At 41.3% G+C, this 18020-nt stretch overlaps 1 protein-coding gene across 1 annotated transcript; it reads left to right on the forward strand.

Moving 5' to 3' along the window:
• Positions 1-3285: 3285 nt before the first annotated feature.
• capgb (capping protein (actin filament), gelsolin-like b) lies at positions 3286-16933 on the forward strand. Its single transcript, XM_032583661.1, has 9 exons — positions 3286-3398; positions 9779-9972; positions 13730-13884; positions 14266-14424; positions 14606-14755; positions 15465-15551; positions 15639-15771; positions 16384-16475; positions 16585-16933. The coding sequence occupies exons 2-9, from the start codon at positions 9780-9782 to the stop codon at positions 16648-16650; spliced, it is 1035 nt and encodes a 344-aa protein (XP_032439552.1). The 5' UTR covers positions 3286-3398; position 9779; the 3' UTR covers positions 16651-16933.
• Positions 16934-18020: the final 1087 nt, after the last annotated feature.

Here is an 18020-nt window from a genome sequence, read left to right on the forward strand (position 1 = left end):
AAACTGTATTTTACGCAATGCCTGGTTTAGCAAGGTCGATTGCAGTTTTTAAGGGAAATAATGTGAAATGTTTATTAGAAATTGTTTTAAAATTAAAACCAAAGTTATCAGATAGGCTGATTTTGGTGCAACAATTTATTGAAGTTCTGATATTTTTGTAGAATGTCCTTTTTAAAAATATAAATATGACTATAACATACTTTTTAAAAATGTATCTGCTCATACTGATTTGTAGGTCATGGCATGCTTCATGACTTTAGCGTGTTTTAAACATGCAATTAATATAAAATACTATTTTTCCTTCTTTAGCTTTTCTGAACTGGATTTGCTGTTATGTTTATTAGAGTTATTAGAACAATTTTGGCCCAGCTTTAGTTTTATTTTCTTTATAGAGAAGAGACTTGGCAACCCTTACAAATAAGCAACACTGATTCCGCATTTCTCTACTTGTGCTGAGACATTTATCATGCAGCTAGCTGTAGCCTAGCTGCATGTAATGGCGCCATTACAGCTAGCTGTAGCCTAATAGCTGTAATGGCGTCTCAGATCCGTTGATGTTTGGATTACTGTTAGCTTTGTTTCCGGATGCGATTATTTCAACAATTTCCATGTTTTCTCAAGCCATACATACTCCTAGACATCCCAGATGTTTTCTGTACCAATATCACAAATATACATTTACATTTTTTTTATAGTAATGACATAAAAATGCAAGTTTCAAGTCTTATTTTCCTATTAGCGATGCTGATCTTGGTGAGTTAGCTAAATTAAGCTAATCTGATGTAGTACCGTCGCTATAAGGACAAAAATGCGCTTATTTTTATATTTTTGGCAGATAAATATTTTCTAGCACTCGTGTGCTCATTGTTTAATTATCACCGTCTATTAAAAATATAAAAAATATTCATTTTAGTTTTACTCGGGTAACAAAAATACATTGCACCTATCTACCTCAGGAGGGCGCTCTCACCTCACTGTGAGTTCACCTGCTCGCTGACATCAAAATTGATCTCAAAGGAGTCATTCATTCATTCATTCATTCATTCATTCATGGAGTCATTCCACATCTTACTTTTTACAAGTAAACTGTGGAAACCGGGTGGCAAATTGAACCTCTTCAATAATTTACAGATTGGCTGTTTTTGCCACCTGTGTCACTGAACACCTTCAAATTGGATTTCTTTTTCTTCTGCTGAGCAAACAATTTTGCTCAACTAACCCCCTCTTCACCACAGAAAATACAGGGTTGAAAAACGTTTTTATTAGTGTATTAGTGCAGAAGACTGCATGACTAAATGAGCATCAAAGCTCATTAAACCATAAAAGGAGCCACCTTTCTAAATAGGATTCATATAAAACCAAAGTACGCCTCTTGTGGGCAGCTATAGTTACCTCTGCAAGACAACTGCTAACATTTGAACTGGAACCTGACAGAATCTGAGAAGGGACCTAAGCATTAGGGTGATGACAAGGAGGCGTTCCGGCTTGGAGCTCATCACCACAGAATAATTGTCAAAAGACGAGAGAGGAGACAAAAAGCTGATCAGCAGTTACAATAAGGATTTGACTGCTGTAATGCTAATAAATGTGTTTCCATTGACTCTTGGGAAGGGCACAAGTAATTTCCTACATGCTGTTTTTTTTTATTTGTTGTTGCAATTTTAAGCAAAAATGATTGCATATAACATGTTTTCCTAATATTAGTTGTGGTGAATACAACTGCAATCACTACAAAAAAAAATTCTACAATAATGACTAATAGACAACTAAGTCCAAAACAGAGATGTTTTGTCATAATACAAAGTTGTTTGGAGATCAACGTAGACCTCCTACTAACTGTTGGAGAAATGATGACTTGGACTTGTTTTTGCATCGCTTTGCGCTCATTGAGTTCACCATAAACTCCTTTTGTAGGCCAAAGTATGGAGTGTCATTTGTCTGCCCAAAGTGGCATCATTGTTCATCAACAGAACAATGATCCCAAACTCAGCAACAAATGGCAAAGAAAAGATTCAAAATGTTGCCCAGTTAAAGTCCAGACCTGAGCCTGAGTGAAATGTTGTGGATCTTATGAGTGCAGAAGCACAAACCTGCATAGCAACGTTGCACAGAAGAACGTTTACTTACTTAGCATTATTTTATGAAGTGTTAGTAGTACATTTGAGGTTAGATTTGTTTGAAAACCTAGTAAAGTCCAGGTCCCACCTGTTACATAAACATAAGTTTATTTTTCCTGTAACCAGTTAAAGTATAATCCTAGGGACTCTCTCAGGCTGACTTTAAGGAAGTGTGATTCCCAGCAGCTTAACTGCGAAGGCTGCACCCTTCCACACACTGACTTCTCGCCGAAAGCTTCACGGTTGTTAGAAAGGGATCATGAAGGGTGGAGCTGCTCCAACGGACCTCACCAGTAGAGAAGCAGGGTTAAAGATACAAACGGTTGACACCAGACATTTAAATAAAATGCGTAAAAACACAACAGACTTTTTCTCACCCTCTCACATTAAATCAGTCTAAGCTTTAACTTTTTTCTACAATATAATTTCTATTTGCAGAATAACGAGAGATTTTGAGAATTTTTTGTTACTTTCTTTAATTTCTAAAGTTTACATGCAGTGGAGTTTAATGTATCAAAGAGTAGGCGACTGACAGGCCACTCAGAGAAGAAGGAGCCATTACTCCGAAAGAAACATGGAAAGAAAGATTATAGTTTGCTGATGCACTCAGAGACAAAGATCGTGTTTCTTTGGAGTTGATGAAGCTGAATTTGAAATGATTGTTTTTCCCAGTGGAAAAGGCTGAATCACAGCTTTACGTGTGAGCTCACAGGTGAAGCTGCACAAGGATTGTAAAACCCTGGATGAATCTCTGCAGGCTGCAGTGTTGGGTGTGTCCTCAGTATGTGTCGAGGCCTGGGTGATGCGATGCATGACTAATATTTGTTTGGACTTGTTTCTATGGGGAAACAGCAGAGACACCGAATTACACAATTTCATGTGTAACTTTCTAGTGCAAGAAGGAAAAATGCAGATTCTTCAAGTTTTCTTTCAAGAAATGCACCACAAAAGCACGTAAAACTCGAACATTGTTGCAACTTCTTGTTCTTTTGGTTTCACCGGGTGGTGATTGTTCTGAAACGAACGAGTGTTTAATTTGCATGCGAGTACTTCTCTCAGTGTAGGCTCTGATTCAATCAGGTTTCAGCTGTTTCTTGCAGGTTCGGGTTGCCTCAGAGGGCCGGGCTTTAGACCACGACAGACTGAGTCAGGAAATATTTGGTGAATGTGTGTGTTACAGAGTTTGTGTGTTTAAGGACGTGTTTCTCCTTGCATTGTTGCATTTCCTCCCTGCTCTCTGCTCTGTCGTGTTTGGTCCCAGCCCCACCAACCCTCTCCAAGGTAAGTCTGGCAGGTTTTTATTCTTTTCCTTTTGTTCTCTTTTCTCACATTTCCTAGCTCTTGCCCCCTTTTTCTTCTCTGTTCGCTCATTACATTCCTCCCAAAAAGCAGCTAAAGAATCTCAGTTCAGGACAATGAAGCTTCAGTTTCTCCTCAGCCTGGATCTGCTCCTGCTTCCTGCTAAGCTTTTGTTATCAGCTGGGGAAAACCCTGGTTTATGTGTCAACTTTTCCCGGGTGTCATCAAATGAGAAACCGTTTTACGACTTCCTTAAAGCTAGCGAACATATTCAATCAGGCTGCAGCAGGAAGTTTGGTTATCACTTATTCATTTGTGGTTTTTAACAAGATTCAAATTTCACCAAACTTATACATCTGTGTTGTAGGTTTAAGTCTTAATCAAACCCGGCATGTTTTTCATCTCAGTTCTCCCTCTGAGGTCTCTTCCTCACATTGTCTGCTCTCATATTGCTGCTTGCTCAGAAGGGCATGAACGACTGATTGGGTCGCTGACCCCAGCAGCCTACCTGCTCCCTCGGGTCTTCACCTGAACGGTTTCTCCGTCCTTCGTCTAACCAGACACCACTTAGCGCTCCATCAGACAAGTTCAAGAGGCCACGTCTGTTTTTTTTTTTTTCATTCTTTGAACTTTTTGTTTGCGTTGTTCGCTGTTGTCAAAACTCACACCATTGCTCCCCGCCGTGTAAGCCGATTAAGTTGCAGGCATAAATTGGATTAAGGATTAAATTACCTTCAGATGACAATGGAGTGAAAAGGATGTCAAGTGGAGGATGTTTGCCTAAATTTACTTACAGTGCATTGCAAATGTGTCGCCATTGCTTAGCTTTTCAACATTTAGGCCTGTTACAACCTGAAGCGTCAGGTTGTTTTATTAGCGCTTTAGGTGATAAACCAACACAAAGCAGTTCAAATTGAAATCTGAGCTCCTAAAATAAATCCAAATGCCTTTGGTAAATAGTGTGGCTTGTATCCGCCTGAGTCAACATTTTGTGGAGCCGACTGCAGTCACACCTGCATATCTTTTTGGATATGTCTCTGCCATCTTAAATTGTCACTCATTTTCTGCAAAACGAGTTTTAAACACAGTCAGATTTGATGAAAAGTATCAGAATGTCAAGTTTGAATTGTTGCCACAAATTCTTGATGGGATTTAGGCCATTCTAGCACATGGGTATGTTTTGATCTACGCCACTTATGTTTTCTTGTAGTTCTGACTCTATGCTTAGAGTTGTTATCCTGCTGGTCGACCTCCGTCTCAGATCCCGAGACTTTATCAGCCTCTAACAGGTTTTCCTCCAGGATTGTCTCGTCTTCGTCCTACTTCTATCAACTTCCTTGTCCCTGCAGAAGAAAACCATCCCAAAACATCGATGCTGCCCCACCAGGGTGGGACAGGCTGAGTTTTTCATCAAACATTGTGTCTCATATGTAGGAAACACAAAGAAATATCAGATCTGCTCTCAACTGAACTGATCTTCTTCACCTGCTTGGCGTAAATGTCAAACCAGGACATCTAATGTCTTTCTTTCAGCCTTGACTTTTCTCTTAATGTTAGATTTATGGAGAACAGGAATAAGAACTGTCCTACTAACAAATCATCCTCCCTATATTGGCTTCTTCTCTTCACTAAAAAACAGAGAATGCAGCTCCAACGTAATTGCTTTATTTGGGGCCAGCTAATCAAATTAAGTTCATCCAAGTTACTTTAATAAGTTTATTGAGTAGTCAATGTAAGCAAACATAAATAGAGTAAGTTCAATAAACTTCATTTGAACGCTTATTTAAAAACTGGAGATGCATTTTCTTTTTTTAGCGAAATAAATGGCCTCCAAGGGGGAGCAGTCAGTTTATGTGGGGCAGCCATGTCTGAGTAGGTAAGCTGTTGTGGAATAAACTTTCCACATTTAGACGATAGATGAGAAGCTTAAAGCTTGTGATGATCGAACCCTCCTTTAAATCTCACCTGTCTGCCGTGTTCCTCCGTCTTCCTGATGATGTTTGATCACTGATGTTCTCCAGAAAAACCTCTGAGGCCTTCACACAGCAGCCGGGTTATACCAAAAAGAAATTATACACATTGGGAATCTATCCGTGACTCTGGGCGTCAATTAGTCGCACTGGATTTTACTGCTATATCAATCTTCATCACGTCATAATTATTCACTACTTTGTGCTGATAAAACACATAAAACAACAATAAAACACGCTGATGTTTGTGGTTGTGACGTGACGCAAGGTGAAAAGATTTAAGCAGCATGAAAAACTTTAGCCAAATCCAGTTTATCCATTTACAGTTACGATCCGTCTTGGAAAACCAAGATGAAACCAGGCAAAGAGTCCTTGTGTGCCGACAAGATTTTGTTTTTACAACTGGGAGCAGCCGATTAACATCTCAAAAGCTGAAGCAGTACCTGAACTACAGCTCCAAACTTCATGGTTGCAGAGCAGAACCAAAGAGCAGTGAGGGAAGGAGGAAGTTCAAACGATCTCTTCCATCGATCATAGCAGGCAGGGATTGTATCCTGGTGTCATCCAGGACGTGTTACTGTGGTTTGTACTCTAAAGCGTAACCCTGATAGCTTATGGGTGCTCCAGAAATGAAGCAGGGTTTCTCTGTGAACAGCAGATAAATTGAGCTGTCTGCCCTCATTGAAAATCATGTGCTTATATTTACTTAAAAGCAGCAGATTCCTTCAGAGTCCAGCTCTACAGCGTTGAGATTTTGTTGGTTGTTCCAGTGACTCTTGTTCTACCAGCATGGGAACCAGATCTAGGTTATTCCTTGAGGGGTGGGGAAGGAAAAGGATGAAAAATAAAGACAGATGAGCTTGCTCTTTCAGTAATTATTATCAGCCTTGGCGCTTAGCTTCAGCCAGGATCCAGGAATCCGATGCTGGTCCCCCCCTTTCTCTCTCTGGGCGTGCTCGCCGCCCTATCCACAGGCCGCAGGTAGGCTTTCATCACGGAGGCTCCAGTTTCCTGCCACATATAAGCTAACCTGGCCAGGTGAGCTCAAACACTCCTCCTGGGCAGGCCGCTCGATACCTCACAGCTTCGCACACACAACAAACACACAGTCCAGTGGGCACGCAGAATGGAGCCGGAGGCAGACAGCATGCCGGAGGCACCGGAGGAGATCATACAGTTAAGTGGAGTGGGGCCTTCTTTCTTTACTCAGAGCAGCTCTTCCAGCGCTGTAACCTTAACCCCAGGGCCTTTGTATGTACTGCTGCTGTGGCTCCTCTCTGTTTCCATGCTCCCTTTACTTTAAGCCGTTATATATTCACTTCACTGCTCTGTCTTCCTCTCCTGTTTGGCTGTTTTGGTCAGTGGGGAGGAGGGAGGAGCTGCAGTGGCATCCTGTTTGTCAGACCACAAAGCTGATAACCAGTTCTCAGTAATTTCGGTTTCCACCTAACGAGATATCTTAAAATATTTCAGGAGATTGTTGCTTTAGCACGACTCTGAACATCAATATCCAATTAAATATTCGTTCTCTGTGCGTTATCCTTTTTGTGGGGGACTCTCGGCGCCGTTTTGATGTCAGAAATGAACCGTAAAAGTTCTGACGTTTATTACTGATGGATATTGTTGCGACTGCGTGTTTATTTTTAACCCAGCTGTGCAAAACTGTCTGAATATATCGATGAATCTACAGAGGAGCTCAGACTTCACCCGCGTTTGCAGCTTGCGCGTTCACGAGGGTTTGAAAACATACAACGGCACCACGCATATATTGAAACCCCTGATAAAAATGCTTGCAAACAAAATGTACATAGAATAAAGTTGAGAAAAATCCAAACTTTACCTTGAGCATGACAAAAAAAAAAAAAAAAAATCATCATTAAGATTATTTTTCACGAAATCATTCATTAGCACCACAAAAACTCTTGGGAAATAAATGTTAATGAAACCTTTTTTTAATGCGTGCTTCACCTTCTGAGGCTTTAATTACGAATTCACAACCTTCTGTCTTCAGTGGGGTAAAAATATGAAGTGATACTGAGAATTGTTTCTTTTAATTAATCTTCAAAATGTTAAAACGTGAGAATATAAAGTTCAGGTAAAGCAGGGGGAAAAACTGCAGAGCTAAACTTGCCCACATCTACAGTCAGAGCAATGATTAAAAAGTTACGATGAACTGGAACTGTGACGTACAAGAGCAAAGTTTACCTTGGTATCACAGGATGACGGTAGACAAAAAAGATCAAAATCCAGCTATGACCTCTCGCTATAGGCTACATAATTACTGCACAAATCATTTTAATATCTACTTATATTTATATATTTATTAGTTTGTCACTTTCGGGTGTATTTGTACTCAAAGAGCAGCATGTTGGGGTCACCAGGTCTCCACAAGGTTTTTGTGTCGTACCATCATAAATGCAGATTTGGGGAAATACTGCTGAGACTTTAACTGGAACTCTCTGGTTTGGCTTTATTTTTCAGCAACAAACATGTCAGGTGCGAAGCCTTTGTTAAGCCAGATACCTCATGACCGTTGTTTTGCAAGGTAGAGGATCTGTGATGCTGGGGGTCTGTTTCTCGTCCTATTCCAAATATTCCCTTGAAAAATTGCGACAGTGAATGGCATTGTAAAATACAAAGATTTTACTTGAAAATCAAGTGGATTCTGGCAGAAAACTAAAAACAGCTTTCTGTGTTGATTCAAAAAAATCAACACAGAGTCGAAATCAGTCCTTTTGATGAACAATTTGATGAAAAATATGTTTTCTTAACCTAAATCACTGTCAATAGTTGAATCCTTTGACTCTTTTCACTATTTTTTTCTAAACCACAGTTACGTTGAAAGCACAAGCTAATATGTTCTAATTAAATCTTATTTAAACACATAATTTGGACAAACCTTTACTGTCTGTGCTGAGATTTAGATTACGCTAACATGTCAGAGTGTGTCAGAGTATTTCCTTGACCTTTTCATTTTACTTCTCGCTGTCATGGACATGGGGAGTCTGTGCAGGAATAACACAACAAAAAACCTTTTTTTTATGGCAAAACCATGACATTTTGTTTTTATGGTTACGTTCAAAATGGCAGTTTATATTTATAACATTTGCTTGTATTGTCAAACACATTCACTCATAGATCCAAGTCGTTGAATTGAGCCTGATAGAAGACCTTTCGGATGAATTTGCATGGAGATTACAAGTCAGGGCTTCATGTCCAACATCAGTGTCTGACCTCATAAATGGGTTTATGAAAGAATGGTTTCATAATCCCACTCCTAAACCTTGTGCAAAGGCTTCCCAGGAGTGCTGAAGCTGCAAATGTTGTGGACCTTGTGGATTGACAAGTTGATGTGTGCGTGTGTGTGTGTGTGGGTGTGTAAAGGCAGACAAGTTTTTGGTGACGTTGATGTTAACAGCCTGACTGAGCAGCATTATCTAAGGAGATATTAGGAATCTTGATGACTGTTTTCAAAATGAAGCTGCAAAGTTTTCAGAAGATATGATTGCTGACTGTGAACGAGCTCATTTGAATCCGTATCAAAGGCTGAATGTCTCAGGCAGTTTGCAGCTCCTAATTTTGACTGCCTGAAACTCAGATTTTAAAAGAACCAGCTCAAAAAGCTGTGCATCCTGCTCGCTGGCACCTGTTTCTTCACCGCAGGTCTCTGCAGTCAGTCTGTGGCATTGCTGAATGTCAAGTCGGTGTTGAAACCGGGTTAGAGAAGCAGAACCTTTTTTCACTGTCTGTACTTGTACCACTGTTCGTCTTATTTAATAAAACAAGTTTTCACCCTGACTTTGTTCTTACGAAAGTTGCATCAGTTCAACATGGCATTTTTTGGGGGGAGAGGCGAGATGTTAAAGGTAAAACTGATTCAGTTATACAAATAATACAAACCATCAGCAGACAGGAAGAGGGCAGGCTTGTGGTTAGTTGACCCAGTTTTAATTTTCAGCATCTCAAAGCACCACTGTTTTTTTTTTTTACTTTGAACAGCCGTAAAAGGAGTGTGAGTGGCACATCTGTCTGTAACCTGGAGCCACACCTGAGAAAGTGAAGCTGTGGTTCCTGCTGCAACCGGATCTTTCGTTTATATCCTGCCTTCTCGGTTTCGTTGCAACAGAATTGCATGTAGAAGATAAAATAAGTCTGGTTCTGGATCACTGCGGAGCAATATTGTTTTATTTTTATCAGTCAAAGTTTTGCTGCTTCTTTCACTTCCTCCTTTTTCCAACTGCTGCTACACTTTTCCTAACAGCAACAGTGACTCAAACTGCGTATTTAAAACTTCCTCCTCAGGTGACCAATCACTCATCAGACGAGCATCACACGACGCTTCGCTTAAAAACTGTTTTCCCCTCATCATTCTGGTCTCTTCTCTCCGAGCAGAATGCTCTCCTTCCAGCCGGCGCCGGGTCAGTTCGGCCCAGAGGTCCTGAACCCCGGGCTCAGGGTGTGGAGGGTGGAGAAGATGAAGGCGGTGCCGCTGGATGCCTCCGAGGTCGGCGCCTTCTATAACGGAGACTCCTACCTGGTGCTGCAGAACCGGGGCGAGCAGGGAGCCGACCTCCACATGTGGATCGGTGAGACGCGGGTCGGCAGCTCGTCTCGCTTTTTATTACGTCAATCAGTCAAAGCCAATACAGGGATGCAGCATTGTGCAAAAGTTTTAAACCAGGTCCAGGTATTTCAGGAATCTCTTAAAGGGGTGACCAGTTTGTTTCCAGGCATTTTCATATAAATTATTATTATTTTTGGACTTTGATTTTTGCACTCGCTTGACCTGACAAAGGCGTTATCTATTTTACTAACAGCAGTCTGAATGACATTATGTATTAAAGTGATAGTTTCACATTGTCACGTTTGAGGAAAAGCTAAGAAACCTTCAGAGGGTTAGAAGGCTAGCATCAGACTCATACGAACCTCGTTTTTCTCAAGCAATTTTACCAACGTAAAACTGAAAATAGTAACACCCATGAAGAAAAAGTCATAACAGCAGATAAAAACGGGCGTTTGTTATCACATTTTAGACTCGAAACCTTCAGAGTGTGAAACGTAAATTACACTTCGCCTTTTCTGAAGCATAAAAAGTTCAGAAACAGGAAATAATTACCACATATGGATGTCTATGGAGGATTGCTTCTTTTCTTATGTTGAATAATAATAATGGATGCGTGTTTATTGGTGGAACAGTTGTTTAGAGCAGGGGTCTCAAACTCCAGTCCTAGAGGGCCGCAGTCCTGCAACTTTTAGATGTGCCTCTGCTGCACCACACCTGAACAGAATAATTAGGTCATTAAGGCTCTGGAGAACTGATCTACACAAGGAGGAGGCAATTAAGCCATTTCCTTCCAGTGTTTTGTACCTGTGGCACATCTAAAAACTGCAGGACAGCGGCCCTCGAGGACTGGAGTTTGAGACCCCTGGAAAAGAATGGGCCGACACCCGGATCCATCAGAGCAGCGTTTCCCAATTCCGGTCCTCAGGCCCCCCTGCTCTGCATGTTTTAGATGTGCCTCTATTCCAGAGCAGCTGATTCAAATGATTGCATGACTATCAAGTGCTGCAGAAACCTGTTGATCACCCATATATTCAATCCAGGTGTGTAGCAGAAGGGAAACACCTAAAACATGCAGGGCAGGGAGGCCTGAGGACCGGAATTGGGAAACGCTGCATCAGAGTAACTGGATCCAGTCAGAACCACAGCAGTAGTCGACACATCTACTCTTTATGCTGCCTGTCTTTTGATTTGCAGTTTTCGTCCCAAGCAGGAATCGCTCTGGTGAATTACAGGCAAACTGGGCACAGCAAGCGTTTTTAAATCCCTGGAAGGTGCCGGTTTGTTAGGTTTCCATTACCAGTCAAAGACAAACGTTCATCTCACTGAATGATTTTCCGATGTCAGTCGTAACTTCCTTAACTTTATGAGTTTAAATCTGCCAGGGATATGAAAAAGTTTGGCTCTAACTGTATTTTTAAATGTGTTTTGTTAGAAAGGAAGCAGGATCCTATGCCAATCTATTAACAAGGACACACAATCAAATATCACGACCAAAACCGCTTTCATCAACATGTACCCATGCACCACATGTAAATGTCCTTCCAGTTCTCATTCTTCGTCAGTCTGAATGATTTTCACCTGATCTGCAGGAGCTGCATGAGAGCCACAACATTTGCACCTGGTTGCGGTTCCTTCTCCAGTTTCTGTTTCACTCCATTCTACAAAAGAGCTAACCATTGTGCGGTGCTTACTGCACACCTCAGCCCGGTCCAAGTGCTGCGGCTGAATAACTGATGACCCCTGGCATGGCTCCGGTGATGACACATGAGCCACCGCGCTGACCCTTCGCCGCAGCGTTCGGCCTTCATGGACAGGGACAACTGGAGAGAGAGAACGATGATGGGAAACCAGTCCAGAGGGCCTGGTGGGGAGACGACGGGGGGAGAAGGACCAGGGAAGGGTTTTGAGCGGCTCTCATGAAAAATGCAGGAGGAACGTTACAGTACTCAAATGTGGCCGTTGTTTCCAGCATGTATCCAGTGCTTAGGTAACACTACGCTGCCTGTCACGGTTCGGAGAGCGCTCTGTTTGCTCAAACATGTGTTTCTGTTTGAACTGCCCCGGATGCCCCCCCCATCCCTCCCCAGCTTGTTTACAGATAAACGCTGAAGTTCAGATCTGGTGCAACTTCCAGCTGCCACTTTACTTACTCTGTCTAAATAAACGTCTTCTAACGTTGGAGCTTATTCAGTTCACAGAGATAAAGAGAGTATTATCCCCATAAAACAAGGCAGCATAAACAAGTATGATGATCTTCAAACTGAGGTCAGAGTCTACCTGCACTGACACAGTTAACACAACTTTGTTCTGCTTTACTTTGGGGATTTAAGCCAGGGTTAGCTACTGGTATTTTAATAGAAAATCTGATTGAACAGTAGCAAATCTACAGCTTTGATTTATTTTAAACTAAAAAGACAATAATAAGCATATTTAACCAAGAAAATTCATTCAAAAATGCAACATCGGAGAAGAAAATGCAGTTTTATCGACTCCATTAAGCGCATTTACATGACGGACAGGCCTGGCGGCATTGGGGGGCATTGGGAGGCATTGCCCGCCCACACAGTCAGCCGTGTTCCCCCTGGACTGGAAGCTGTTTGTTGTTTTTACTTTAGAATGGCCAACTCTCTGTTATTCCTATATCAATTTGAGCAGTGCCCAAAGTCAGTCCTCGAATGCCGGCATCCTGCACGTTTTAGTTCTCTCCCTGGTGGTACCAACAACCTTTTCAGCATGTTAATGTTCTTCTTAGGCCTCCTAACGAGCCATCATTTGATCCAGGTGCGTTAAACCGGGGAGAGAACTAAAACATGCAGGATGCCGGCCCTCCAGGACCGACTTTGGTTTCCGCACTGTGTCCTCCGTCACTGTTTTCAGCAGTTAAAACTGTTTATCCGTTGTTAACACGTCGTAGCCTGTTTTTCCGAGCCGCCTTACTTCACCCGTTTGCATTTGTAATGGCGGGTCAGAAAAAGTTTCTCCAGTCATTCGGTGACAACAGCAGCATCCTCTTATTCTTCTATGCAGACTAAATGAGCCCGAAATTATTTGCTGAAATTCAAATTTGTAGATTTTTTTTTCCAGCCTCATCATTGTTTGTAACGATTTTACATTTGTAATTATGACTCAGACTGTAGATATGGCAAATTAAAGGAAGGAACCGTATTTTACATTTTGAAGAGCACAATTGTGATTCACTTGGCTGACATGTTCTCTTGTTTTTCCCATTTTGCATAACTTGAAAACACAACGAGTATATTAAGATCTTTTTCTAGACCATCTGAACAAAGTAAAAAACAAAATGAAAAGTCAAATTGCGGTACTGCTGATGCTTTAGATTCTTTTCCGCTCTAAGAAACTAAAATTTGTTTAATTTGTTTTCAGTGTTAGATTTATTTGTTTATTTATTTTATGTTTTGCTGTTTCACTTCTAGAGATAAAATTCAGACCTATAAGGAAACTTGAAACCTTATCGCGAACTCGTCGTTGATGCCTTTAACTGCTTAAGTTTCTTCTCCAGTTAAGAGGTCAAATGCAAATGTAAAGGTGTGGAGATATGCAGATATGGAGGCAGCTGAGATTAAACATTGCCGGTTTAAATAAACATGTGGACAAGTCAGAATGTTCTGTCATTCTGAAAGTATGCATTTCATATTTAATTACGGGTAAAGATGGACCGTACTGAGAATATCCTCAAGCAGTAACAGGCCTGATCACGTTTTAGATGTTTAAATGTGAATTAGAGAGAAACAGCGTTCTGTTTTCTCGCCTGCCTTCAGGAGAGAAGTCCTCCCGGGACGAGCAGGTGGCCTGCGCCATGCTGGCCACCCAGCTGGACAACTTCCTGGGCGGCGACCCCGTCCAGCACAGGCAGGTCCAGGGCTTCGAGAGCCCAGAGTTCATGGAGCTCTTCCCCAGAGGGGTCAGCTACAAGGTGAGCCACATCTGTGGAAATTCATGCAGGAAATGAAATGAAATATTCTCACCTAACCTGAGAATTTCTTGCAACTGTTCTACTAGGATTCTGACTTTTTTCCTCTTGGGCTTCCTAGTGATTATAAACTTCCGTAAAGTCGGTCTGAATTGGTCGCAAAGTTTACTTTTTTATCTTTTTATGGTTAGATTCTTCTGAGATAAGGACAATTTCAGATAAAAAAGATTTTATGATTCTTTAGGTCAGGCTTGATAGACAAATATGGACTTTTACATAATCTTTCATTCCCATCAGTTTGCATTACTTAAACCATAACGAGTCAAACATTAAAAACACAAAGCTTTGCCTTGAAGGGATCGGGTTTTTTTTTTGTTTTTGCAGGAGGGAGGTGTGGAGTCTGGCTTCAGGCGGTCGCAGGACAGCGGGACGGTGCAGAGGCTGTACCAGATCAAAGGGAAACGCAACATCCGTGCCAAAGAGGTGGAGCTGTCCTGGAGCAGCTTCAACAAGGGCGACTGCTTCATCCTTGACCTCGGAGAGGTGAGATAATCCAACCGAATGTGAAACATGCACAGGAGGCCTGCAGCAGAAGTGTAAATTTCCTGTTTGAACCCTGACGGAGCTTGGAGGTTCAAATGAAAATGCAAACCTAAAATTGCATGAACACGTGAGGCTTCTGCATAAAGCTTCTGCAATCTCTGATGGCGGGCGGCTCTTGCAGACAATCCTGTCGTGGACCGGATCGCAGGCCAACATCTTCGAGAAGCAGAAGGTGCGTGAGATCGCTTCGCTGATCCGAGACACGGACCGACACGGAAAGGCCCGCGTCGTGGACACCAGCGAGGGGGAGGAGCCTGAGGAGATGCTGAAGGTGCAAACAAGATGATGATCATTTGAGCTCACGGGATTTCTACGACAGCGTGTTAGAGTTGTTGTAGATAGGGGGGGGATGAGTATATTTCCACCAAAAAACTCTAAAATTTTGAGATTAATCTAAGAAATTTTCTAGAAAAAAACATGGGATATTCTGAGTTCGAAAAAGTTTAAAATTTGTGAGAAACGAAATCAGAAATTTGGAGATTGAGCTAAAATTTTCTAGGAAAAAGCATAAAAATGTTAGAGCTCCAGAATTTGGAAATTTGCAAGAAAAAACAAGAGCAGTTCTGAGTTGTCGAAAGTTTAAAATTTGTGAGAAAAAAACTCTTGATTAACCTCAGAAATTTTCTGGGAGAAAAAGAGATTTTTTTGTTGTTTTTTTTCTAGCATATTTTTGACTTTTGAGAATCAAAAATTTCCATGTTTTTTTTTTCCAAGGAAATTTCTGAGATCCATCACAAATTAAAAAAAAAAAAATTTCTCACAAATGTTCAACTTTTGGAGCTGAGAATTTTCCAAGTTTCTTTTATGAAAATTCTGAGATTAATCAAAAATATTTTGAGGGGTATTTTTTGTGGAAACTTACTCCCTTTTTCTATTTACAATGGCTCTGATACGCCTTTGTATATTTCTGTGACCTCCAGGTCAACAAAGCTTCGATTCTAAACCCATAAACTGTTTGGTATCTCGGTGTTTTCTACCAGGTTCTCGGCCCGATGCCGGCTCTGGCAGAAAGCACGTCGGAGGAGGACAGCAAAGCCGATGCCTCCAACTCTGCTTCCCTCTACAAGGTTATTTTATCTCCAGCCCTCCTCACCAAACCAGTGTGTTACCTAACTGGAGATGTGGAGCTGACCCGGTCTTGAACCCCTTTGCAGGTATCTGATGCCACCGGCGCCATGACGATGACCAAGGTGTCAGAGAAGAGCCTGTTTGCCAAGGAGCTGCTGGTCCGGGACGACTGCTTCATCCTGGACAACGGAGCAAATGGAAAAATCTTCGTCTGGAAAGGTGAAGAAAAAACTTCCAGAACTTGAAACGGGAAACATGTTTCTCCTGAAATAATGCAGTAAAAAGCGACACTTGGTATCTAAAAAAAATTTGTATTTTATTAAACTTGGTGAGAAATTAAATTTTTACAGTGGGGCTCCTGTATTTGTGAGGGTCAGGGGTCACAGCTGTCTGGAAATAGTTCAAATTTATACGTGAGAGCCCCTGTAACAATGCTTATGACTGCCTATTTTAAACAACAAATATATATTAATTCAATCTGTAGAGACTCGCACAGAGAAAAAGCAGCAGTTAGAAAGTTTTACCGACCCGAAGTTCTTTGGCGCTCGGTCGCCGGCAGAAGACGTGCGTGCTGAGAATCGCCGTGAGCTTGGATGATCGGCTCGGGGCGAAGCTCAGCGTAGTCTTCCTCCGGGCCCACACTGGCGGTGGAGTGGAGCCTGGCGTGCTAATTGATGATGCCGGTGGGCTGAAGAGAGTCTCACAGCTTGAATTTACGCCTATAGGCCACATTATAGTTTAATACACACAGTGGCACTACTGCTAAAGCTAACATCCATGGTCTTCCTTATTTCTACAAGCCCTGATAATCCTCTGCTACCATGTCAACAGGTCACGGAGCGAACGCAGACGAGAAGAATGCTGCCCTGCAAATGGCGGACAACTTCATCGAACAAATGAAATACCCCAGAATGAAAACACAGGTTGGTTAAAAACATTTTTAAAAAAAACAAACAAACAAGAGGTGTAAAGCGTGAACATCAGAGAGCAGCACAAGTAAAAAATAAAAGCAAAAACTTTTTCGTCCTGCAGGTGGAGATTCTGCCTCAGGGGAAGGAAACCATCATCTTCAAGCAATTCTTCAAGAACTGGAACTAAACAAGTCCTGCAAACCCGGAACCAGACAGCATCAAACACAAAAACCCCTTCTAGTGTTTACAAAGTTAGCAGCTTGTTTTGAATTTTGGTAGTCAGAGATGTGATGCCACTTTTATAAAAAAACAACAAAAAAAACAACAGACATTCTCTGTGGTCAGAGTACGAACAAATCAAGACAATATCAAGAGAACTGGATTTTTACATAAATATATATATATATATTTGTTCAACAGCATCACAGATTTGTCTGAAATCGAAGAATAAATCTGAACATTCTCACTGCGCCTGGTGTTGTTTATTTTCAACAAGTTGCCTCAGTTCGTTTCAGGCTGACGCTGATAAAAGGTGGGATTTTTCTCGGCTGTGGCATAAATCTTTGTAACCTTTATTCAGCTGCCACGACTGCATCTTATCTGATCCGCCAGACAACAGGCGGGGCGGCGGGGAAGCATCCCGCTGTCACGCCATCCCTCTTATCAGCAGGAGGAGCCCAATTGCTCCTCAAACGGTTTGGTGAGCTGTAAAGGCGACGGCCCAGCTAACGTTGCGTAAGTCGTCGTTATAGGTTTCAGGTCAGGCCAGAGAAAAGGAAAGCAAGGGGAAAAAATGATGGTGACTCAACCTGTGCTAGCATCACTTTTAAAATCTGCTGGTTTTCCGAAGAACTTCCTCTGAAAAGCAGCTTTTAAGTCTTTTAATGCATCCGTTATCCGTAGAGCTTGGCAAAAAGATGCTCACAGTATATATTTTTTTTTTCCTTTAATGAACAGTTTTGAGCATTCTCAGACATGGTTGTTGTTTTTTTTTGTTTGTTTTTTTCAGATTATAAATCTGGTTTCTGAGATCAGGTCGGTTTCAGAGCCATAAAAATTAAAACAATGAAAAGAGTAAAACATATTTTAGATGTGCTCCAATAAGAAAATATGCAAATCCTGAACTGCGACTAGACGGAAATCCAGTGAGAAACATAGAAAATAACGATGAGTCTGATTTATATTTTCTTAATAACTCAATTATTAATTCAATAAAGTACAATTCTCTTTGTTACGACTGCTTGACTCAAGTTTATTAGTATATTAATATAACATTTAGTGTTCAAAGTGTTTAGAAGTGAATGAATAGAACCAGCTTCCTCTACTGTTTGCAATATCTCCTCCATCTTGTTTTTAAAGAACTGACTTGTATTCATGGTTCCTTGCAAAAGCATCTTTTTTATCTCTATGATTTCAATTTATTTTACAGATTTTTGTCAAACAGACCAACACAAAGTAGCAGAGATTCTGAAGAAGGCTGATTTCTTTACCTATTTTTTGTTGTTTTTTTTGCAAAAAAGATTAAGTTGAGTCAGATTGGAAGGAGAACATCAGTTT

Source organism: Xiphophorus hellerii, chromosome 14, assembly GCF_003331165.1.
Source record: "Xiphophorus hellerii strain 12219 chromosome 14, Xiphophorus_hellerii-4.1, whole genome shotgun sequence".
Classification (NCBI taxonomy): Eukaryota; Metazoa; Chordata; class Actinopteri; order Cyprinodontiformes; family Poeciliidae; genus Xiphophorus; species Xiphophorus hellerii.